The sequence below is a fragment of the Saccoglossus kowalevskii genome, chromosome 10 (assembly GCF_978046115.1).
Source record: "Saccoglossus kowalevskii chromosome 10, keSacKowa6.1, whole genome shotgun sequence".
In the NCBI taxonomy this organism is placed as follows: Eukaryota; Metazoa; Hemichordata; class Enteropneusta; family Harrimaniidae; genus Saccoglossus; species Saccoglossus kowalevskii.
In genome coordinates this window covers 28,214,977-28,238,269 of record NC_140650.1, presented here as the reverse complement: position 1 = coordinate 28,238,269, position 23,293 = coordinate 28,214,977, and the positions used below count along the sequence as shown (strand labels likewise).

The 23,293-nt window shown below is 35.2% G+C and overlaps 1 protein-coding gene across 1 annotated transcript; it reads left to right on the top strand.

The window, feature by feature from the left end:
* Nucleotides 1-171: 171 nt before the first annotated feature.
* Nucleotides 172-21,774, top strand: LOC100369633 (pyridoxal phosphate homeostasis protein-like). Its single transcript, XM_006820656.3, has 7 exons — nt 172-393; nt 14,760-14,867; nt 15,347-15,458; nt 15,627-15,761; nt 16,145-16,287; nt 16,867-16,965; nt 20,960-21,774. Exons 1-7 carry the CDS (start codon nt 295-297, stop codon nt 21,134-21,136), a joined length of 873 nt encoding a protein of 290 aa, XP_006820719.1. The 5' UTR covers nt 172-294; the 3' UTR covers nt 21,137-21,774.
* Nucleotides 21,775-23,293: the final 1,519 nt, after the last annotated feature.

The window sequence follows — 23,293 nt, the reverse complement described above, 5'->3', positions numbered from 1 at the left end:
ATACAAATCTAATTATAGACACAAATGTCATTTCTAGCGACCATGTAAAATAAAATTATGAGCTGGGGGAACTAAACAACACATCGTGCTCTTCTTAGCGCAAACACACATTCATTCATTCGCAGTTTATTGTACAAATAACTCACACAAACTCGATGATTTAATTAATTCTTAATTATTTTATTTTTGGTATTTGAAAATAATTTTTTTAGGTGAAATACTTCCCACAATGAAGATATTCAGTGAATCGTGTACAATCGAACCGACTGATTATAAAATACTAATACTATCACAATGAAGAAAGCTGTAATGATGGCAGCAGACAACGACGTTGGAAAAACTCTAAAATCGGTCCTTGAAAGAATCCAAACAGCATGTGACAGTAGGTCACAGGTAAGTTGTACATGTGAATATTACATTTTTGATAAATATTTTCTACTTTATGTGCTTTTTCAATGTAATTCAAGTGACGGTCAGTCAGTTTGACTTATAGCAGTGACCATTCATTCTCTGTTTCTTGACGCTCACGCATCAGTAGCGTGATGTTATTTATATATATCGCGATCGACTCAAACACAGTAGTGTTACTAAGATAGGGATACAAATATTTCCTTCTTGATTTTCAATAAACGTTTCTTCAAACTCGTGTATCATCGTAGCTATCAGATAATATAAAATTATTCTTCAAATTCAAAACACTGCCGAACTGACTTTTTTGATTACTTGGAAGCAGATATTTGCAATTATTCTAAATGTGGAGATATTATAATACTTGGAGACTTTAATAGTAGGACAGGCAATATGACTGACTTTGTAAATACCGATGGCGATTCATTCATGCCTATTCCAAACTGTTATGCAAATGATGATACCATATTACAACGTAGTAACAGAGACACACTTATAAACACACACGGTAAATCACTATTGGAACTATGTAAGAGCACTGGCATTAGAATCCTAAATGGAAGAATTCCTGGTGACTCGTGTGGTAACTTCACATGTTATCATTACAACGGCAATAGCACAGTAGATTATGCCTTAGCTTCATCAAACTTGCTCTGTAATTTTAAATATTTCCAAGTTCATAATTTTACCATCCTGTCAGATCACTGCCAGATATCATGTTTATTTACATTAGAAAAATCCATCAATTCTAAGAAAATTAATTCAAAATATAACAAAAATAACCTCCCTAAAAGTTGGATCTGGGACAAACTGTCTATCTTTGATTATTATGAAAACTTATCATCTGAAAAAACTCAAAATTTAATTAAAACTTTCTTAGACAACAAATATAACTTGGATAACGATGGAATACATGATGCAGTACTGAATTTCAACTCAATTATTGGTGATGTAGCTGATCAAACCTTTAAAAAGAAGAAATCAAACATCAAAACAAAACAAAAACATAAACAAAAAAAGTGGTTTGACAAAGATTGTAGAACCCATAAGAAAAATTTGATTTATTGTGCTAAACTGATTAGCAAACAACCTTTTGACAAAAAGTTAAGAGAAATATATTTTGTGAAGAAAAAGAAATATAAAAAATTGATCAAAACTAAACAAAAAAAGGGAGAGCTGTTAATTGTAAATAAATTAACACATTTGAGAAATACAAATCCCAATCAATTTTGGAAAATCATTAATGAATTGAAAAATTCTCATAAAAATCAATCTAATCCTATTTCTGTAGAACAGTGGGAAGAATACTATAAAATATTAAACAAAGCTGATCAGAACAACAATTTGCAAAATAATATCATTTCTGATATGTCAGAAATGGAAAATAGAAATGAATCTAATAAACTTATTAACAATAAAATAACAGAAAAAGAGATAAAAAATGCTATTAAAAAACTTAAAAATAAAAAAGCACCTGGTTATGATGGCTTCTGCTCTGAGCTTTTGAAATGCAGCTCAGATTCGTTGATAAAACCATTAAAAAAACTTTTTAACCTTATTTTAGAGTCCGGAATTTATCCAAAGTCGTGGAATATTAGTATTATTTCACACATCTATAAAGGGTGATTCACACGACCCAGGAAGCTACCGGGGAATAGCTGTATCAAGTTGTATGGGAAAAACATTCTGTACTATAATAAATAATAGAATTACCCAATACCTTGAAACAAATAACATAATTAACAATAATCAAGCAGGGTTCCGTAAAGGTCACCGCACAACAGACCACATTTTTGTACTGAAAACAATTGTTAAAAAATATCTCCAGCTAAATGGAAAATTATATGCATGCTTTATAGACTTCCAAAAAGCCTTCGATAGTGTCTGGCGTAATGGATTGTTTTATAAATTACTCAAAAATGAAATAAATGGCAAAATCTATAATATTATTAAAAATATGTATTGTAATACAAAAGCATGCATTCGTTTAGAAAACACAATCACGGATATATTTGAGACAACAAAAGGTGTGAGACAAGGCTGTGTTATAAGCCCCACACTATTTAATTTATATGTTAATGATATGAGTAAATACTTGGAAGACAGATCCCTTGATCAGGTCACACTACATAACACAAAAATTAACTCGCTACTTTACGCCGATGATCTGGTGCTAATTTCAATAACAGAAAATGGTCTACAAAATGCATTAAATAAACTGCAAGATTATTGCCAAAAATGGAAAATCAAAGTAAATCTTGCGAAAACTAAAATTCTTGTATTCAGAAGGGGAACACTACAAAGAAATGAACAATTCTATTATCAAAATGAAAAACTTTGCTGTGTCAACTCATATAATTATCTTGGAATAATCTTTCAGTCAAATGGTAAATTTACAGAAGCTAGAGACAACCTAGCAGATAAAGCAATCAAAGCCATGTATGCACTAAAGCAGTCTTTACCAAAAGAAACAGACTGTAAAACGTACATCCATCTGTTTAATATATGTATCAAACCAATTTTACTGTATGGATCTGAAATTTGGGGAATGGAAAATATGAGTAACAATAACTGGGACAAAACTAAAACAGAAAAAGTGCATCTAAAATTCATTAAACAACTACTTGGGCTTAATAAATACACAGCGAATAGTGCATGTCAGGGTGAAATTGGAGCATTTCCATTGATAACTGAAGTGAAAATCAATATGATTAAGGTAGCGAGAAGGTTTTGTGACGTTTTTAAATAAAACATTCTCTGTCTGTTGTCTCGTTCAGAACAGTAATTTAGGTTATATATATCAAAAGACTAAGTATAGAGGTGCAAGTTCGCACAAACTGGACAGACATTGTTTACATAATTATCACGTGACATCAAAAATGGCGAACCTTGTAAAAATGACTAAGTACGCGATTGCGAGAGCACACTGCGGAATTTCCTGGTGAAATTTAAGTTATGCATTGTCCGTAATCAAGTCCATTGAAATGCGTCTCCGATAATCAAAAGACCTATTATTCCGATTTCTATGCAGGTTTGTTTTTTTGTCCCCAAATTATTTCATACTTGGCACCTTTAACAGACTATTATTCTGTGACAAAGCATTTTCTTTAAAAACCCAGACATATTTCGCACCATCATTATCTTTTGAACGATAACTGCGAGTTTGAATGTCCTAGTCCGAACGCACTTGATTTGGCGGCGGTCCCAATGAGTCGTTCTCGATCAAAACTTCAACTCGAGAAAAACGCGAAAAACAGTTTTGGTTAATAAAACACTGTAGATTTGCTGCATTATTATAAATATACACTAAAAATGGCCAAACATATTAACCACTGATATCATAGAACTCATAAAGAGTGTCAGATAATGAATAATTTCAAGCTCGAGCGTGAAAAATGAAGAAAACTGCTGGCATTTGAGTCCGTACTCCAGGAACGTTCGGGTTTTCCATTGTTATGCAAACGAACAACGAGGGATAATCCTCTGACAAACATTACTGTCCCACTGTACACGCTGACAATTTACAAACAAGCTAATCCTTTAAGTGTCTCAGATAAGACATCTAATAAAACGGTTTTCATGGTGAAACAAAATGGCCGATGTTTGAAAAAAAATTGCTGTGTCAGAGTGCGACACTGAGTGGCAGATTTTTCTTTGCCTCGTCTGTCAACGCTTTCTTTCTTTTCTTCGCCATTGCGTTAGAAAAAAATGTATTAGTAAAATAGAATATTGACTTGGAAAATAAAACGATTTAAAAGAAAGTTGTGCAAAGTTACAGTACTCCTTTCGCACAACCTCCCGCCCGCTTCCGCTTTCCAATCACCTTTTAATTTTTCTTTCGCTTTTGCGACCGCTTGTTGAATTCAACCGGACAATTTCCGCTTTTTTTTCGACCGCGCAAACCCCGAAATATCACCGCCCACCTGCTCGCTCGCGCGCATTTAAAATTCGGACTAACAGAATAATTTCCGAGGTTCACATTGTCTTATAATTGTCTTTCTGGTTTTTATAGATGTTGAACAGATGACAAAAGTTCAAATACTTTTTTTGTTTTAACTATATATAATTATATGCACGCAACCTGACCCTTTGACCTCGATTTTGGCGTGGACTGAATATTTTATTTTAAACAATATTCTGACGTGAAATACAAAATGTATTTCAACACAAGTACGACATGGTTGTCTGGGGTTTCTTTCCTGATTGTTGAGTCTTCGCAATGTGTTTTGTATAATTATTGTTGTTTTCCCCCGATGCTGAAGGACCGTAAAGCTAAATGGCAGTTACATGCATGGGCTGAGTGAAAGAAAATATTTCTAAGCCTAAAATAAAACCTAATATTACACCTCTTTGTGTATTTGTTAATTTTACATATGTTTGTCATGACAGTATGTTTGTAAATATCTAGAAAAATCTCGTCTTTCGTTGATAATTTCGATTGTTTGTTTGGAATGTCGATCCCCATTGGTTTCTCCATACTGAGTTTAGGAAGGGCGTCGATCAACACCGTGACAATCAGCCGAGAGAAGACAAACATTGACCGTAATTCATGGAGATCATGTCCGTAATTTGTGGGCTGAAACCCCAAATAATTAATCAAGTATTATTATTTTAATATATATTTTATTTTACATCGCAAAACTAAACCATGCCCAAAACAGAGCTAGAGTTGTTCGCGGTGAAACAACCGCATTGAAGACGATGCAACTTCAACTAGCCATTTCTTACCTTGAAATAAAAAAAATAAAAATTCGAAGAGCATCGGGGAAAATATTAATAATCATCCTTATCAATCGCTTGCTTTATTTTATTCGAATCTATGAAATTCACGATTTTTTTTACATTTGTTGGCAACGTCCGCGCTAAAAAAGATTGAAAATGTGGGTGTGGTTATTTTGCAAAGTCCTGTTGATAATACGGACAAATATGGTTCTGTGACCCAGTTCGTGCTCCGATCAGGTGACTCTCAGCCAATCAATGATGTTGTAACAAAGCATATTTGACGCTAATTGAAGGGTCGTCGTATAATCCAATCTCCGGCGTCGATTCACATAGTTGTTTGTGCTGTGATAGGCTTCAAAATTATTCGCTGAAAAACATATATTTTGACAAACTGATGGAATTTGACCTTAGTTCAAAAAGAACATACTAGGCTAAGATACATTAGAGCTCACGCGAATCAGTTTTCTCTGCAAGTTGTGAAATAAAGTAAACCAGAGTAGCGTCGATGATTTTCAGCCCTGAAGGACATTGAATTGTTCATCAACTGGCCACCAAATAGTTATGGCTATAACTAAATTTGACACGTTTTTCTTTTAAGCCCAATAAATTATTCATACATGTCAAGCTCTGTTCGATTTTTTCAGGGCATGTGGCCGTTTTTAGTCGAAATTATTTTTTTGTGGGAACACTTTTGCGGTACGTATACAGTATAGACCGAGCTCATTCAATGATCGTGACTTAATTTTAAAAATTGAATGTCAAATTTTACCAGACTGGCGTGGACCGATGTGGATTCGATATCGTTATTTTTGGAATTAATCACTAACATTTCCTCGTTTCTCTGCTCTGTCAAAAGGAGTTACCTAGGCTTTTTTCACGTAACTGTCTCATTAAAATAAAAATAAAAATATTACATCTAGAACAAGCACCCAAAACACGTAACAAGAGGTCCCAGTTCAGTTGCTTTCACGATACAAGTGTAATACAGCTATTAGATTTGAAGTGTCGTTCAGAATGTAATAATAGTTAATACTAGTTGTATGTTCACACTTCACTATCAAAACCACCATTTCGACCACCCATGTGCCAGTTTTCAGTGTTTGGGCGAGCGGTCAATGTTTTCAATAAGCGAGCGAGCAAAAAAAAAAAAAAAAACAAGATTAAAATGCGGTCGGTTTCCGGTCGGACAAGACCGCGTGGTCTGAAATTAAGCGATAAGCGGTCGATGTAAAAGCGGAAGGTTGGGCGAAATGAGTACTGTATGACCATGTTTCTCCGACGAAGTCTCGACTGACAATAATGCTGACAATGGACGTTAGATAAACACGCATTGTTTGCAACTGGAAGCTTATCACCCGTTATATCAGAATCGTCAACAACAGAGTATACAGATAAGATTTTATCATTTAATTCCTTCCAAAGATAAACACTATGCAAATATCCACGAAACGGCAGTTGTAGTCTTTTCTGCTAGTGTTTTAAAACACTAATTTGAGCAACGTTATTTCGCAATTTCGATCTTTTGTAAACCTGGGGTGATGTATCAAGGTCTAAAGTAACCGTTTTATCAATTTTTGAAAAATCAAGAAAAAAGTGAAAATTTCCCTTCTCGCTACCTTAAGTTCTGGTCCTGTGTCACAGACAAGTCACAAAATAATTATACAAAGATAGCGTTAAGCGATCAGACTTTGTCAAAAGCACAATGGGAAACATCAGTCAAAAATATCTTGAAAGATGCAAACCTCTCTAAAACATCACAGCTATCACATCAAAATATTAAGGAAATTAGCAGCACTATTAAACAACAATACATAACATACTGGAGAGAGAATATGACAAAAGAAAAAACAAAACTGAGAACATACATTAAATTTAAAATTAATTACAATCTGGAAAATTACATTAATGTTTTGGATAATAATCAAAGAATATCAATGGCTAGATTCAGGACAAGTAGTCACAATCTAGCCATTGAAAAAGGCAGACATACCAATCCAAAAACCCCATTAGAAAATAGAATTTGTAAACAATGCCCATTACAGGAGATCGAAGACGAATTACACTTTCTTTTAGTTTGCCCACGATATCAAACAGATAGAAATGATTTTATTTCCAATATTTTATTCCCCAAAGAAATCATTACCAACCTGCAAAAATTCACATATTTAATGAAAAGTAATGACAGAAATATAATAAAACTTTTAGGGGAATTTTTACATAAATCATTTATTTTAAGAAATGAGCTTTTTTTGAATATAATACCTTGACTCTTTTTTTCTATTTTTTACGTTATCGTACTTTGATTTTTTTTTTTTTTTTAATCACTTATATATTTATTGCTGTAAACCAATAGAACATTTGTAATTCTAAGGATGCAATAAAGTTATTATTATTATTATTATTATGCTTAGAGAGAAACCACAGTCACGACACATAAATGTGTTGGCGAATTTAAAAGTACACATCTTTGTGCTAATATCCATGAATAATGGAATAATGTGGTAATAGCCATAAAAAATGACCTAAAGTGGGATCGGCATAGTTAGTCAGTCGCCGGTAAATTCCCCTACTACTCATATAATAACACAAGGTAGGAAAGCGTTGACACCATGACATCTAAACTTCTTGAAAATAACACGATTTTCCAAATTATATTTTGATCCGCTTCACACAACTCAAGCATGATATCAGTAGAAACTATTGATCGACTTACATTACCTTTATTCGAACTAAAACAGAGTAAATCCTGTGAAAATCGAAACACCCGAGCAATATGAATAAACCCATCTACGCGGATATTTTGAAGCAGAGGCCCGAGCATCCGTATATGTTTGGAAATGCGCATGTTTAGAACTGTGCATGCTCGGGCCTCTGCTTCAAAATACGACAGAGTTGTTGTAATTGACGACAGGGAGTTTGTGCAACTGCTCTCATACATTTAAAGTGTAACTGAATTGGGACAATTGACTTTCTTTGTGTGCAAAATTTATTTATAAACAACATTATGAAAAAAAAACAAGTGAAAAATGTACATAAATTAAATAAACGATCAATAATAATGTTCTGGATAAGGAAACGCCCACGTCCAATTTCTTGGCCGACTCAGAACGAGGCTTCAGCTAGAGAACCTAATTAGCATGCAAGGGTGATTTGTGACGTCACGGGGGGAACTTGTCATCGTTTCACAATGGCCGCTATACGCATGCAGTGCTCGGAAAGCGACACGGAATCTATCTTATCATCGTCTGACGAGATTTATGAGATCGAGAAATATGATGTCAACGAGAGATGTCACGATTTTGTTTTAGAGTGCCAGGGACAAAGTGGCCCATACAGGTTTGAACCTGCGAGAAAATACGCGATGTGGGTGATCGTGTACCTCCCCAAAATGACCATGACGATTCAGGCACCCGCTTAAGGCACAGGCACAGAGTTTGAACATCGTGACCGAAAATCTTAACGTTGTTATTTTTATTAAACTCCACCTGAACAATGTATCAATAATGTTAGAAAATCTGCACTCTAAAATGTAAATTTGTGTGCGTCCGGTAGGACGCGAATACCTACAACTGCAAGATCGAAACAAATGAAATTGTACTGATAAATGATTCGGGCGTAAATGATACGTACTGATAAATGATTCGGGCACTGCAGATAACGTTATGAGGAGAAGGTCCATTCCAATATTTCCTGGTGTTCTTGACGGCTTTGGTCCACTGATGCCGTAAATTTGAATTATTGTTGTTCCCCCCCCCCCCCCAAGGAGAAGACAAGCCGAAGGACCATAAAAGCATAATATTACACGTCTTTGTGTATTTGTCAATTTTGCATATATTTGGTATATATACATGTATGTTCGTATATATCTAGAAAAATCTCGTCTTTCGTTAATAATTTCATTTGTTTGAAAGGTCCACCGACCGTGTCCCAATAATTTGTTTGGAATATCGATCCCCGTTGGTTTCTCCAAACGGTCCCGACGTCCGCCATTCAACACAATCAGCATTTATTTATAGCAATTCACCGGGATCATGTTCCGTAATTTGCTGTAAAACCAAATAATGAAACAAGTACTATTTATTATATATTTTTTTACATCTCGAAACTACAACAGTGCGTAGAGTTATTGCAGTGGAATAGTCGCCTTGAAATCGATGGAACTTCAACTATCCATTTCTCACCTTGAAATAAAAAAAAATCGAACAGCATCGGGGGATATATTATTAACCAGTCTTGCTAATCGCTAGCTTTATTTTATTCAAATCCATAAAATTCATGAGTTTTTCGACATTTGTTGGCAACTTCCGCGCTAAAAATGGATGAAAATGTGGGTGTGGTTCTCTCGCAAAGTTCTGTCGATAATACGGACAAATATGGTTCTGTGACCCAGGTCGTGCCCCGATCAGGTGACTCTCATCCAATCAATGATGTTGTAACAAAGCATATTTGATGCAAATTGAAGGGTCGTCGTACCATCCAATCTCCGGCGTCGATTCACTAAGTTTTTTTGCGCTGTGACAGGCTTCACAATTATTCACTGAAAAACATCGGCATATTTTGACCATGGAGCTCCATGTTTTGAAAAACGGATGGGATTTGACCTCAGTTCGAAAAAAGAAAAAAAAAACAGGGCTGAGATACAAATCAGTTTTGTGAGTTGGGAAATAAGATAAACCAGACTAGGCTGGGGTCGACGATTTTCAGTATCGAAGGACTTCCGTGTGAATCATAATTTTCAAATTGTTCATCGGCTGGTCACCAAATACGTACATGCTGATCGTGACTTAATTTTGAAAAGTGAATGTCAAATTTTACCAAAGACCGACGCCATCACAACCATCCAATCATAGGTGGGAATGTCCGCACTTGTTTTGGAACTTTGTATCAAGATGACTGGCGACAACGCCAACGCACCAGGCAGCGTACGTGGGTTTTGCATGTATTAATAGTCCGGGCATGGGATCGGTTCTCTTACCAGCAAATAAAATGAGTGAAAAAAAGGTAATTTTATAACATGAACAGTTTCATTTCGTATATAGCAAATTTTGTTGTATCCGAACGACGATTGCATCGTGTGATTTAAATTTATCACAATTCTCCTTGCAGCCAATACGACGCTCGTCACCTTGCCGATTGTAATTTACTTCACAAAGTTGTTGGTGCCCAATACTCGCAACACTAAAATAATTCAACAAGATATCTTTTTAGTAAAATGTCATTTTACTCTTGATTATTTTATTTTATTATTTTATTCCCCTTACCGCCTTGAATTTCAAATCGATTATATATCGAACTTCTTTACATGTGTTTTCCTTTACTGTGTGAAAATAATGAGGTCATACTCATGTCACAATACTTTGAAGCTGATGCCATGTTGATGCCATGAGACTGCGAACCTGAGGCCACGATGATGCCACAAAATAAGCGAGGCGAGCACAGCTTCAATTTTCAATGACGCGAAGCTGATGCCACAATGATGCGATGCTGGGGCGACAATGAAGCCATGCGTAGGCGACAATGATGCCACAAAGGCCAAAGCTTTCGCGAGAACTGTACTGTATGCTGGTTTACTAAACGCTTGCGTATGGAAAATGGTTAACAATCTTGTCTGCTAGCAATCTCCTGCTTTATGGTCCCGTTGGTGGCGCCATTTCGGCAACACTCGTAATGCCGAAAAAACTCGAAGGTGACAGGAGAGGGAGGCGTGGCCCGGTTTTGGAATATCATTGACTGTTTACCCAATTTATATACCCTTTTCACTTGATTTTTTTTCATAATGTTGTTTATAAATAAATTTTGCACACAAAAAAGTCAATTGGCCCAATTCAGTTACACTTTAAACCATGTAAACTAAGCGTGTACATTTCTGAAACTAACATCCTGTAAAACATGTCTTTTCAGCTTACATGTTATTTTGCTAATTCAAGATGTCGCAAATTTAAAATAAAGTATATTCTAAGAAAAATGAGATTACCGGCGCTTTTGCTTCATTAGCATTCTGTTAATACATGAATTGTGTCAGATTCACGAAAATAGCATGTGCTTTACAGTATAACAGACAAGGACTGCTTCACATGTGACTATGATAGAAACTTGCAATACCAAATAACATAGTCATAAAAACTTGTATCACACGTTTAACTTTGTTCTAAGCACCATACCACTCGAGGGTGTAGTTTTGGCTCCATTTTACCCTAGGTTCTAATAAGTCTTCATTTTTTTTTTCATTTTTGACTCCCATGTGCGAAGCACATAATGGGAATCTTTGCAGTTAGTGTGTCTGTGTGTGTGTGTATGGGTGTATGTGTGTATGTGTGTCCGACTGTTCCACTGCTATCCCAAGAACCATACATCAGTTTTTGATGAAACTTGGTGCATAGATGCTCTGGGCCAATGCGCAGATTTGATTAGGTTTTGGTGAAATCCATGCTCGTTAATTACCTAATTTGCATGATAATTAGCTAATTTTTAGCTGTTCTATGACTGTTTCACTGATATCTAAAGAACCACTCATTTGACTTTGATGAAACTTGGTACATAGATGCTCTGAACATATGCGCAGATTTGATTAGTTTTTGGTAAAAATCCGTGCATATTAGTTACCTAATTTGCATGATAATTAGCTAATTTTTAGCTGTTCTATGACTGTTTCACTGATATCTAAAGAACCACTCATTTGATTTTGATGAAACTTGGTACATAGATGCTCTGAACATATGCGCAGATTTGATTAGTTTTTGGTAAAAATCTGTGCATATTAATTACCTAATTTGCATGATAATTAGCTAATTTTTAGCTGTTCTATGACTGTTCCACTGATATCTAAAGAACCACTCATTGGATTTTGATGACACTTGGTACATAGATGCTTTGAACTAATGCTAGGTTTTGATTAGTTTTTGGTAATAATCTGTGGATACTAATTACCTAATTTGCATAATGATTAGTCAATTTTCGGTTTTTCCACTGATATCTCAAGTACTAATCATCACATTTCAATGAATCTTGAATTATGCAGAGACCCAATTAGTTTTCGGTAAACATTTGTGCATATTAATCACCTAATTTGCATAATTAACCAATTTCAAACTTTCACACTGATATCTCAGGTACTAAACATCACATACCAATGAATGTTTGTACATGGATGCTGTAGGACAATAGACAGACCTGGATAATTGTGGGTTAAAATCTGTACATATTAATTACCTAATTTGCATAATTAACCAATTTTAAGCTTTCACACTGATATCTAAAGTACTAATTATTCCATTTCAATGAAACTTAGTACAAAGATGCTCTAGGACAATGTACAAACCTAATTAGTTTGGGGTAAAAATCTGTTCATATTAATTCCCTAATAAGCATAATACAGTAAAACCTGTCAAAACCGACCCCTGGATAAACCGACCTACTGTCAGAACCGACCGATTTATGTAGCCCCGAAATTTCTCCATAGACGCCTATGTTAAAACAACCTGTGAAATCCGACCACTGTTTACTCCGAACACCGACCGCATTGATCGGTCCCAAGTCCAATATTCACACTGAATACATCGACCATCCGACCAGTTGCACCACATCCGCTGTCTAGTAATTCGGTCTGCCCGGCCTAAAAAGTGTGCATTGTGTCCAAATTCCGCAAACGTCACAGAAACAATACCAAATCTCACACTACAAGTAACGTCCCGTGTAAAACAATGGCAACTGATTAAATTTTTCACACCACACGCCCACGCATCGCGTGGTGTCTGGACAGTATAATGACCCCGGATATAAACAAATGATCGGGGTCATCACCTTCAATTGCGGTGAAGCACACTGCATTATCACTTCTTCAACGCTCAAAAGACATTGAGTTTTCTTCTTTCCATAACGATTCTGATCGACAATTTTGTGCTTTCGAATGTTTCCGTAAAGGGGGCTTCAAGATTGAAATTTATGATGACGAAGAAGCAGACGACAACAAAGAATTCGGAAACCTTATTTAGCAAGTTGCAGACCCGCAAACACAGTGTAGCGTTGTAGAATACCTCCACTTTGATGAACGTATACTGACTGAAGCAATGTATGATGGCGAGTGGGAGCAACAGATTGTTGAGAATTTTATTGCAGACAAAGAAAACCATGAATCTATAGACAACAATAAATAACATAAATTGCAACGACAGTCAAATTATTGACCCCCACAACGACAGTGACTTGACGCATGGCGATGTGCTAGACATGTTGACAAGATTACAGAACAAAGACTCCAGTTACTTGACAGATATCCAAAATTTCATAATTCGAACGGAAAACAAAATCGTTGAAAAAAAGATGTTCTTTAAAGTAGTCAAAACTTGATGATTTTTTTACATCATAATTTGATTCATTGACTCACAGTTGAGGGACTGTGATTGACTTAACAGCAAAATCGACTGTCTGCATAAATTATGATAATTACATGTAGCTCACGTGAACTTACGTAGTGATGTCATCCAAAATGGACGCCTTCAGTTACGATACGCAATACTTACCCGGTCTGTTCGAATAGTTATTTTAATGTTAATTGATGTCATGTACATTTTGTACATACCATAATATTTTTGTCTTGTTTGGTAAATTATTTTATTGAAACAATACAATAAATGCACATTGTAAATACATGTAGAATCACCGGAGACAAACTCCGATGTCTTTCATTTGTCCCGTGTTTATAGCACATGTAATTGTTGTTTCAATCAAAGTCACGCCCACCCTGAATAAACCGACTCCCTCTGAAAACCGACCATAGATCCCAGTCCCAGTCATGGTCGGTTTTGACAGGTTTTACTGTAATTCATAATTTTTTGGTTCTAATCACATTTCAATTAAACTTGGAAACATTAAACTGTTACATTGCGCAGACCTCATTAGTTATACACTCAATCAGTTCATATTAATTTTCTGATTTGCATAATTAGTTTTCAGCTAGGTAATTTCAAATTATATTTAATGTGTCTCCAATACTCTCAGCACATGGGAGTTCTTTCTAAACTTTCTTTGATTTTCTTTGGGTCTAAACTGTACACAAGATTTGTTAAATATATTTTTGAACACATCTCAAAATTTACGGTCAGAGGGAAATGCTTCTAGGTTTAAAAGATGCTCAGCTATGTGAAAGGATTTTTACCCTTTAAATGAAACGTTAGGGTCACCACTTGTCTTGATTTCAAACTAGAACTTCGCACAAAATGAGAATAACTAAAATCTTTTAAAATGATTTTGGCTACTTCTTACAAATATTTCAACATCTGAAACCATAAGCATTCTAGAGATGGACGCCGATGTTTGCTTCCTAGCTTGTTGCCACAAACCAGAACAAGTAATTCACACACATGGCAAACAGATATATGCTATTGTACCATGACCCATCCAATGTTTTTATTTATTGCACTGCTCTTCTGTTACTATGATTTTTCAGTAATGTTGGCTAACAGCTATATCAATAATCACCAAACCGACCATTTGACTTACCATAATATTAAAATAGACAAAAAAGCTCAATTGTTCTGAAATAATGTACTTTATTTGATGTCTAAAATCTATTCAGTGTTCTACTCATTATACCTCCATATATAAAGAAATCTAAATGCAACAAATTTCAGGACTTGCCCAAAGTACAGCCACGACTTGTTGCTGTGAGTAAAACCAAAGCGATCTCTACAATCCAAACAGCTTACATACATGGACAAAGACACTTTGGTGAAAATTATGTAAGTCACTTTTTATTTTATAATAAAATCATTGTTGCCAATATTTGATTAACAATATTGATTTATATGTATACCGTGTTCACACGTGTGCCAAAATGGAGGCCTGCTTTATAGTGAAGTCAGCATTGAAACACATGTGAACACAATAAGCCGGCTCCATGCCGATTTAGTTTTAGTCACCTTAAAATGGCAAGTCTCGACCGGCACCCTGTTCTTACAGAAACAGCTTTAGCACTTGTGAACAATAAAGCTGCCTGAAAAGCACATCCTCAATGTCAGCCTCGCTCTGGGGTTGCATTCATTGCAAGTATTTCAAAGAAACTTAGTTTAGTCTGTATACATGTATGAACACAGGACCAATTAAACCACTGATAACGATTGTTACAAGTTAGTCTCTGTTGGCACACATGTGAACACGGTAGCATTGACACAACATTCTCATTTGGTTACATGCTTGAATTGTATATTCATTTATTCAGGTGCATGAAATTATTGAAAAAGCGACTGATCCTACCATAATCAATGAATGTTGTGATATTAGATGGCACTATGTTGGACATTTACAACGAAACAAAGTGAATAAAATTATTGGTAAGATTGAAGCATTTACATGTACCAGTACTTATAATGGCTTGGACTGATTGTTCAAATGTGAAATGTTTATAAAGCCTGAACAAAAAACGGCATTGATCACAGTTGTATATGTTTCATATGCTCATACTACGTGAGTGACACTTAAAAACTGCTTCTTCATCTCAGGTATTCCTAATTTATTTATGGTTGAGAGTCTTGACACCCCGAAGCTAGCTGACGTACTGAATGCAGCCTGGGGTAGAAAGAAGAAAGTAGGTAAACTTAAAGTAATGGTGCAAGTCAATACCAGCAATGAAGCCAGTGAGTAATGTTTGCCTTACAGACATTCAAGTTTAATACACATATGCTAACCTCACTTTGGCCAATTTTTAGATCATACTGTGGAATACTTTATTTTCGCTGGAATTAATTTTCGCCGAAAAGGCTTTTTGGGCCTTTTGTATGGAATTTATTTTCACTGATTTTTGAGGATTTTAATGTGAAATATAGGACAAAAAGTATATTCGCTGGATTTTATTTTCACGGAATCTTCCCTTTAGCGAAAATAAATTCCAAGCGAAAATAAAGTATTCTACAGTAACTATTTTTTTGCCTAATGGTCTGCCCAAAAATCATAACTCAAATCATTAATCAATCATAGTTCACATTGTGATATTAAACTGTTTGTGATGTATTATTTGTAGGTAAACATGGGTGCAAATTATGTGATGCTGAGAGTTTAGCTGGTCATATTCTACTAAGCTGTTCCAATTTAGAATTTAATGGTTTAATGACTATTGGTAGGGTCAATCATGAATTAAGTCAAGGACCAAATCCAGATTTCCAGGTGACTATGATCTCTGCATGCTCAGTCATTCAATGTGTGTATTGCAAAATGCATAGAATACACTTGTAAACGAGGTTTTGGGAGCAGTAACTATTACTTGTAATCTAAAGCAAAATCCTAAAGTCCATTAAAATAGAACTTTTTTCACTCATAAACATCTAAAAATCTACTGATTGCGATTTATTCAGTACAGTCATCATGTGTAATTTTTCAGAAACTCATTCTGAGGTGTTTTTGTTAAGGCATCTACTACTTAATTGTGTAAGGTTACAGATTTCTGGTACATCTATCCAATTACGTTAGCTACTTGCAGGCTCATTGACAGTTGGTTCTTGATCTGAATCAACAGTTTCTAACATTTTACCTGCCAAGTATATAATTGATTATACGATTACTAAATGATTACGAGACCGAAAAAATATATTTGATGACCACATGAAACTGAAATCAATAAACTAAATAGCCTATGTCCAATTCGTATTTCAATTCTGGAAACCTGGTTAAGTTGTTATATGCAAATTTATACTGCAATTAATTTTGACTTTTCACTTTGGTTTTATTTTGAATTTATTTTTCCAGCAACTTGTGCAATGCAGGGAAGAAATTTGCAAAAAATTTATGTTGGATAAAGCCACAGTGGAGCTGAGTATGGGAATGTCTAATGACTTTGAGCATGCAGTGAGTGAAATAATCATTTTTCACCTTAAAAATTGGTAAAACCCTTAAATCGTTCACACCATTGGTTAAGTTAAGGATGCTTTACAAGTTTTTGGTATTGATTTTCTAAACTGATGTTTTCATATAAAATATTTACTGAACCACACAAAGCTATATATTGATGGAAAGCTTATTTCACACTGGATATGAAATCGACAAGATAGTGTGTGTATGGACGTGTATAGTCACGTGATCTCTGTGTAAACACAGAAAGCCATTTTCGGTAAAAAAATAATTGAACCAATGAATAAACAAATTTAGTGGAACATTGGCAACAAAACAGTTTTTCAGACGACGCTCACCACCATTCCGTGTTAATTTAGATATATATCTACATGATAGTTGGAGAAGAAATAATAATTTAGATATCTTGAAAAAACAATGCGATCTGGTTCTTTCCGGTATTCAGAAATTAGAATGTAATTTCGAAACAAATAGGAAAATAGAAAAATCTCAGCGCGGCTTGAGAGGGAACATATCGAAGAGTGTCTGTGCGAAAAATTAGTATAATGCGTCCACTAAAACTCAAGATGAAAGGCCTGAAGTTGCCGTGAATCGCTGTTTTGTTTAACTGAGAAAATGGCAAAAACAACTTAGCAGCAACTTATCGTCGGCTAACTCAAAATTCGTTTGTCCCATGGATCAAAACAAACTCATAATGAATAGTCATGGTATCTGTCTGTCATAATCACCTGATGTGTGGATATGCGTGGTCGCAATTGGTTATAAAGTACGAAATTATGCTCCCGAATCCAATAGGAAATACTGTTTCACGGCGTGACAAAGCCGCGCCAAAATGACGTCATGATTTACATATTCATTAATACGTTGTGGGAGGAGACGCTCCTTTTCTGGAAGACTCATTACCATACATTGCCCTCCATGGAAGGTCATTCTCTTGCTCAGCTGCTGAACCAATAACCGTGGCTGAATGCACCACCAGAGTCAACTACATGTAGTTTTCCTTCCAAGATTTTTTTTTTACTGCGCGAGATGTCTCGACGAAGATCTGTATTATCTGATTTGAATGGCAATGAGAGGGAGAGAAGTCACAGCGAGTGCTGAACTGAATCGGGAGATGCGAACGCTTAGGTTTAAAGTTGTCTGTTGATCGGGCGGTGAATTTTCAGTTTGTTTGCTTCGTTATTATTTTGTTGATTTGTAAAATAACCTGTTCGCCATAAATCATGTTTTTCGTTTTTTAGTTCCCAAAACTGTTGTGACAAAATTAGTGTAATGATTCTTTTTCCATCTTCAATGCGTAATACATAGTACCGGAATAAATGCTGGCGGGAACTACTGCTGGTATCTTACATTCAGTTCACTTTCTATATCATGTATAACAAATCTAACTTCATTGAATCCGTCAAATTATTTATTGAGAATGTGAAGATTAAGAAAAACAAGCAGCCTCTCGGCTGAGATAGCTCCGCTGTTAGCTAGTCAGAAGATATATTAGAAAATGAACAATATGCATAGTATCAATGCAATGGGACTTGCTGTTTTAAACAAGAATTCAAAAATATAATTTTTCACCATAAATGATTGTGGTTTTTAACAAGAAGAAAATATCACTTTTTACCAAAAATTACAAAAATGTTCACCAAAATTAGAAAGTTAAAGATATCATCATGAAATGAACAAATTTGAGAGTGGTCCACATGTAGTACCTATATATGTAATATCAAAGAAATTGGACTTGCGGTTTTTAAAAAAAAGTTGAAAATATCACTTTTTACCAAAAATGACAAAAATATTCACCAAAATTAGAGAATTGACGATGTCATTACACAATGAACAAATTTGAGAGTGGTCCACATGTAGTACCTATATATGTAATATCAAAGCAATTGGACTTGCGGTTTTTAAAAAAAAGTTGAAAATATCACTTTTTACCAAAAATGACAAAAATATTCACCAAAATTAGAGAATTGAAGGTATCATTACAAAATGAACAAATCTGAGAGAGATCCACATGTAGTACTTATATATGTAATATCAAAGCAATTGGACTTGGGGTTTTTAACAAGAAGTTGAAAATATCACTTTTTACCAAAAATGACAAAAATATTCACCAAAATTAGAGAATTAAAGATATCATTACAAAATGAACAAATCTGAGAGAGGTCCACATGTAGTACCCACATATGTAATATCAAAGCAATTGGACTTGGGGTTTTTAACAAGAAGTTGAAAATATCACTTTTTATCAAAAATGACAAAAATATTCACCAAAATTAGGGAATTGAAGATATGATCATGAAATGAACAAATCTGAGAGAGGTCTACCAAAGGTACATATACACCAAGTATCAAAGCATTCAGGCTTGTAGTTTTCAAGAAGAAGTCGAATAAGTAAAACATTGACACGGACGACGACGGACAATCAATCATATGATAAGCTCCGGTCGACTTTGTCGACAGCGGAGCTAATAAAACAGGTAAAACAAGGATGCTCACACACGCGCTTTTACAGCTGCTTGTCTCGTGCTTTATGTGTAGCCATGGTGTAGCCAAGTCCGAGCCCAAGCGTTTCACTTTCGACTCATTGTGGTCGGAGTCCATGACACGTAATTTGGTCACGAAAACTAAGTCTGCTATGTGCTCAAATTTTCTACCTTCTGTTTATACCTCCATGTCTGATCAATTAAATCGTGGAAGGTACCTTCCATGATTAAATTTTCATAATAATCGCTTTACATACTGTCGACGTTCTTCTCCAAATTTCCTTGCATTCGTTTTCTTTCGTCACTGTCATAGTCAACCCCAAGACGGTTTCATAGTCGACTGCTTGAAGAGCGAGAAATTCAACGAAATTAAATTTGTAGACGATCGTAAATGGAATGTGTGTAACTTGTACCTCGGACTACTAATACTTGTATTACTAGTCTGTGCTTGTACTGAATGCAAGAGACTGTTTATATTTGCTATGGGTGGTGACTATTATGCAAATTATCTGTCTATTATGTCTTTGGCTGATTAATTAAAACATAGCTTTCAAAACAATGACATGTGCTTTTGTTTTTAATTTACAAAATTTGATTTTTACACCCTATAAAAACATCCAATTCACTTTTTTAGTCCCCGTTCGGACGTAGTCCAAAAACGGGGACTTATGTTTTGCCCTGTGTGTGTCCGTGCGTGCGTCCGTCCGTGATCACCTGTATCTCGAACATGCATGGACCGATTAAGTTCAAACTTCACTCATACATCACACATTATATGGGACATATGCACATGCATTTTTTTCATGATCCCATTAACGATAGCCGAATAGCGGCCATTTTAAGGCCGAAAATGCATCAAAATCACACATTTTCACCATTCCGGACCCGGATCTCAGTTATGCATGGACGGATTTTGTTCAAATTTGGTACATACATTAAACATAATAGGACCTTGATGCACGTTATTTTTTTTTCCGGATCAAGTTCGAAATGGCCGACTGGTGGCCATTTTGTTTTAAAGAATTCAGTTCTGGATCCGTATCCGAGACATGTCTGGATTGATCAAGTTCAAACTTCACACACACAAGGTACATCATGTCACAAATAGATATGTGCATTTGTTTCATGATCCGCTTAACAATAGCTGAATGATGGCCATTTTAAGGCCGAAAATGCATCAAAATCACGTATTTTCACAATTCCGGAACTGGATCTCAGTCATGCATGGATGGATTTTGTTCAGATTTAGTACAATGTGTTGTACATATGCAGGTGCATTTCGGTCATGATCTGCTTTGAATGTATATGTCACTCAAATATGAACGGAACGGAACGGGGACGTGTCATTTAGTCCAGCATTGAAAAATACAAAAAAGTAGAATTTTGGGTTTCAAAGCAAAAAAAGGTGTACAGCATCCTTAACTACCAGGATAATACAAACCCCTTGATTTTTTTTTTTTTTTAAATCTGACCAGAACAAGTAATAACAGGTTTCTCATGATTTCTAGATTTCTGTTGGCAGTACCAATGTACGAGTAGGAAGTGCAATCTTTGGTGCAAGGCCTGATGCAACTAAACAGTCCAAGTCAAGAACCAAGAATGTTGTCAGTAAACCAGAAGCTAGTAATGACAATGCTGCTATGAATCATGTATCCCAGAATTTGGATAGCTTAACAGTGTCATAAGAGATGTGTATACCGGGTTACATGAAGACTCTATGAAGCTCCTATTTCAAGAGATTATTTTATACTGTTACAGTGATAATAATACTGTCTTGTTAAACATTTGAAAATCCAATATCATTCATTGATGTATTACTATTATATTTTTCATCATGTTTGTATATAAAATGGGAGTTCTTCATATTTTCCAGGCACTAAAGTGATATTGTGATTGGATAATGTAAATATTTAAATAATAATGCTACTGCAGCTTTTTCATATTTTGGTGCTATATTTTACTCTTTTCAGATACCGTGTCATGTGTCCATTGTACTTTTACTATTTTTTTTCTCCCTGGTATTTGCTTGAACTGTATTACCTAAGTAGTCTTTGTTTATTGTATAACATCAAGTATACCTGATGCAAAAATTGTACATACAACCAGTAAATGATTGCTGTGGGATCTATTCCCAGCTGGCAGCTAGGGGATTCTGACATATCACATTACCAAACTTGGAATGTACTTTTGAACAGCTAGGAACTCAAGGGATGTGCTGTATCTATTGTTTCTCTCATATATACCACTAATTCAATAAAACCATAAACTGGAGGATGATTACTGATTGCTCAGTAAGTTGCATTCCATAAAAACTAATTATGCTTATTGAGGGTATATATTTTGAAAATGGATATTGTTATTTTTTTCAACACATGTGGTGCATACTATACCTAGTTGTTTGTAAACAAGTTTATTATTTATCATTTTGCAAACTTAAAATGTGCATTGGTTCTTTTCAGTCATCTTCAACATATTCTGTTATTTATACTATCTCTGGCTAGCAGGTACCTGTATTTTTAGCTCTGCTAGAGCAGAGTTGTTTATATCGATGATTGTCTATCATCATCAATAATTGTATTTCCATCTTATTCTTGAAAACTACCAGCTCAATTGCTTTGATATTTGATATGTAGGTACCTTGAGTGGACCTCCGTCAGATTTGTTCATTTCGTAACGTTACCTTTAATTCTCTATTTTTTTTTGATGACATACCGTATATTGGATGTTGTCGTTAAAGTCAATGTGAAGTCCCAGAGCCCCCAATCACTGTTTTTATCTCCACTGTCGAGTGTTTGTTGTCCGCCGTTTTGTCTGAATGCTTTGGTATCATACATACAGGTACCTCAGGTGGACTGATCTCAGATTTGTTCATATTGTGATATCTTCAATTGAAATGTGCATTGCTGACAGCATAGCTATAGGCTGCTCAGTTGTTTACCAATATTATGAATTACATGTTATTCAGATTTGTTTATTTTATTATTTCTTGTACGTAAATCTGCCATGTGTTCATCTTTGTAAAAATCCACCAAACAGAATGTTGTGTGAATGTGGATGACAGTTTTGTATATTAAATGACCATCTATGGTCTAATTGTTTCATTCTCTGCCTCATGCCTATTGTACGTTTATTTTTGACAGTTACAAGGCAAGTACTTTTTGTTCTAACCAATGCTAGTTTACTAGAAAAGGACCATTTCATTGTTGATAACAGTCTGCGTTTACGAATAAGTGGACTAGGTTAGTTGTGACGAAATGAAACGCATAGTACACTGATAGATACTGGCAAGTACGAGGGGTGATCAATAAATTTCTGCCTTGCCAGGAAACTAGGGGAGGAACTTTACACTGTCTTGCATAGCAAGTCACTACCTATAGATCAAGATGAAACATTCCAAAAAATTGTGTAAGAAAAATTTTCCTTCTATAACGTTTTATGAGAAAGCAGTGACTAAATGATCAGCACTAGATTGTGATCGGCTGAGAAAGTGTTGCCCATAACAGGGACATAGTGTAACAGTTGTGTGTGCATGTACATCTAATAACAGCAGCATCCAATGCCACAATAACTTATATTAAATCTCACCGTACAGATTAAGTCTACTACACCCTCCACTGTTAACCCAATGCACCAGTAGATTCATCTTGGGCATCATGCCTATAAATGTTTCACAATGCATTTATAAGGATTCCATCTTCCATACTGAATTTCACTAAACTGGTTCAATTAAGGTTTTGAGTCCTTGATTTGTGCCCCCCCAATATTACTGCGCAAACCAAACCCTTTAGTGTCTCAAGGGCAGCAAAATTTCATTTTTGACTCCCATATGCGAAGCACACAAA

Excerpts from the sequence above, each read along its gene's own strand:
- LOC100369633 (XM_006820656.3), top strand. The coding sequence starts at position 295 with ATGAAGAAAGCTGTAATGATGGCAGCAGACAACGACGTTGGAAAAACT. Across the intron at positions 394-14,759 it reads CATGTGACAGTAGGTCACAG|GACTTGCCCAAAGTACAGCC; the intron begins GTAAGTTGTACA and ends AACAAATTTCAG. Across the intron at positions 15,459-15,626 it reads CAAAGTGAATAAAATTATTG|GTATTCCTAATTTATTTATG; the intron begins GTAAGATTGAAG and ends TCTTCATCTCAG.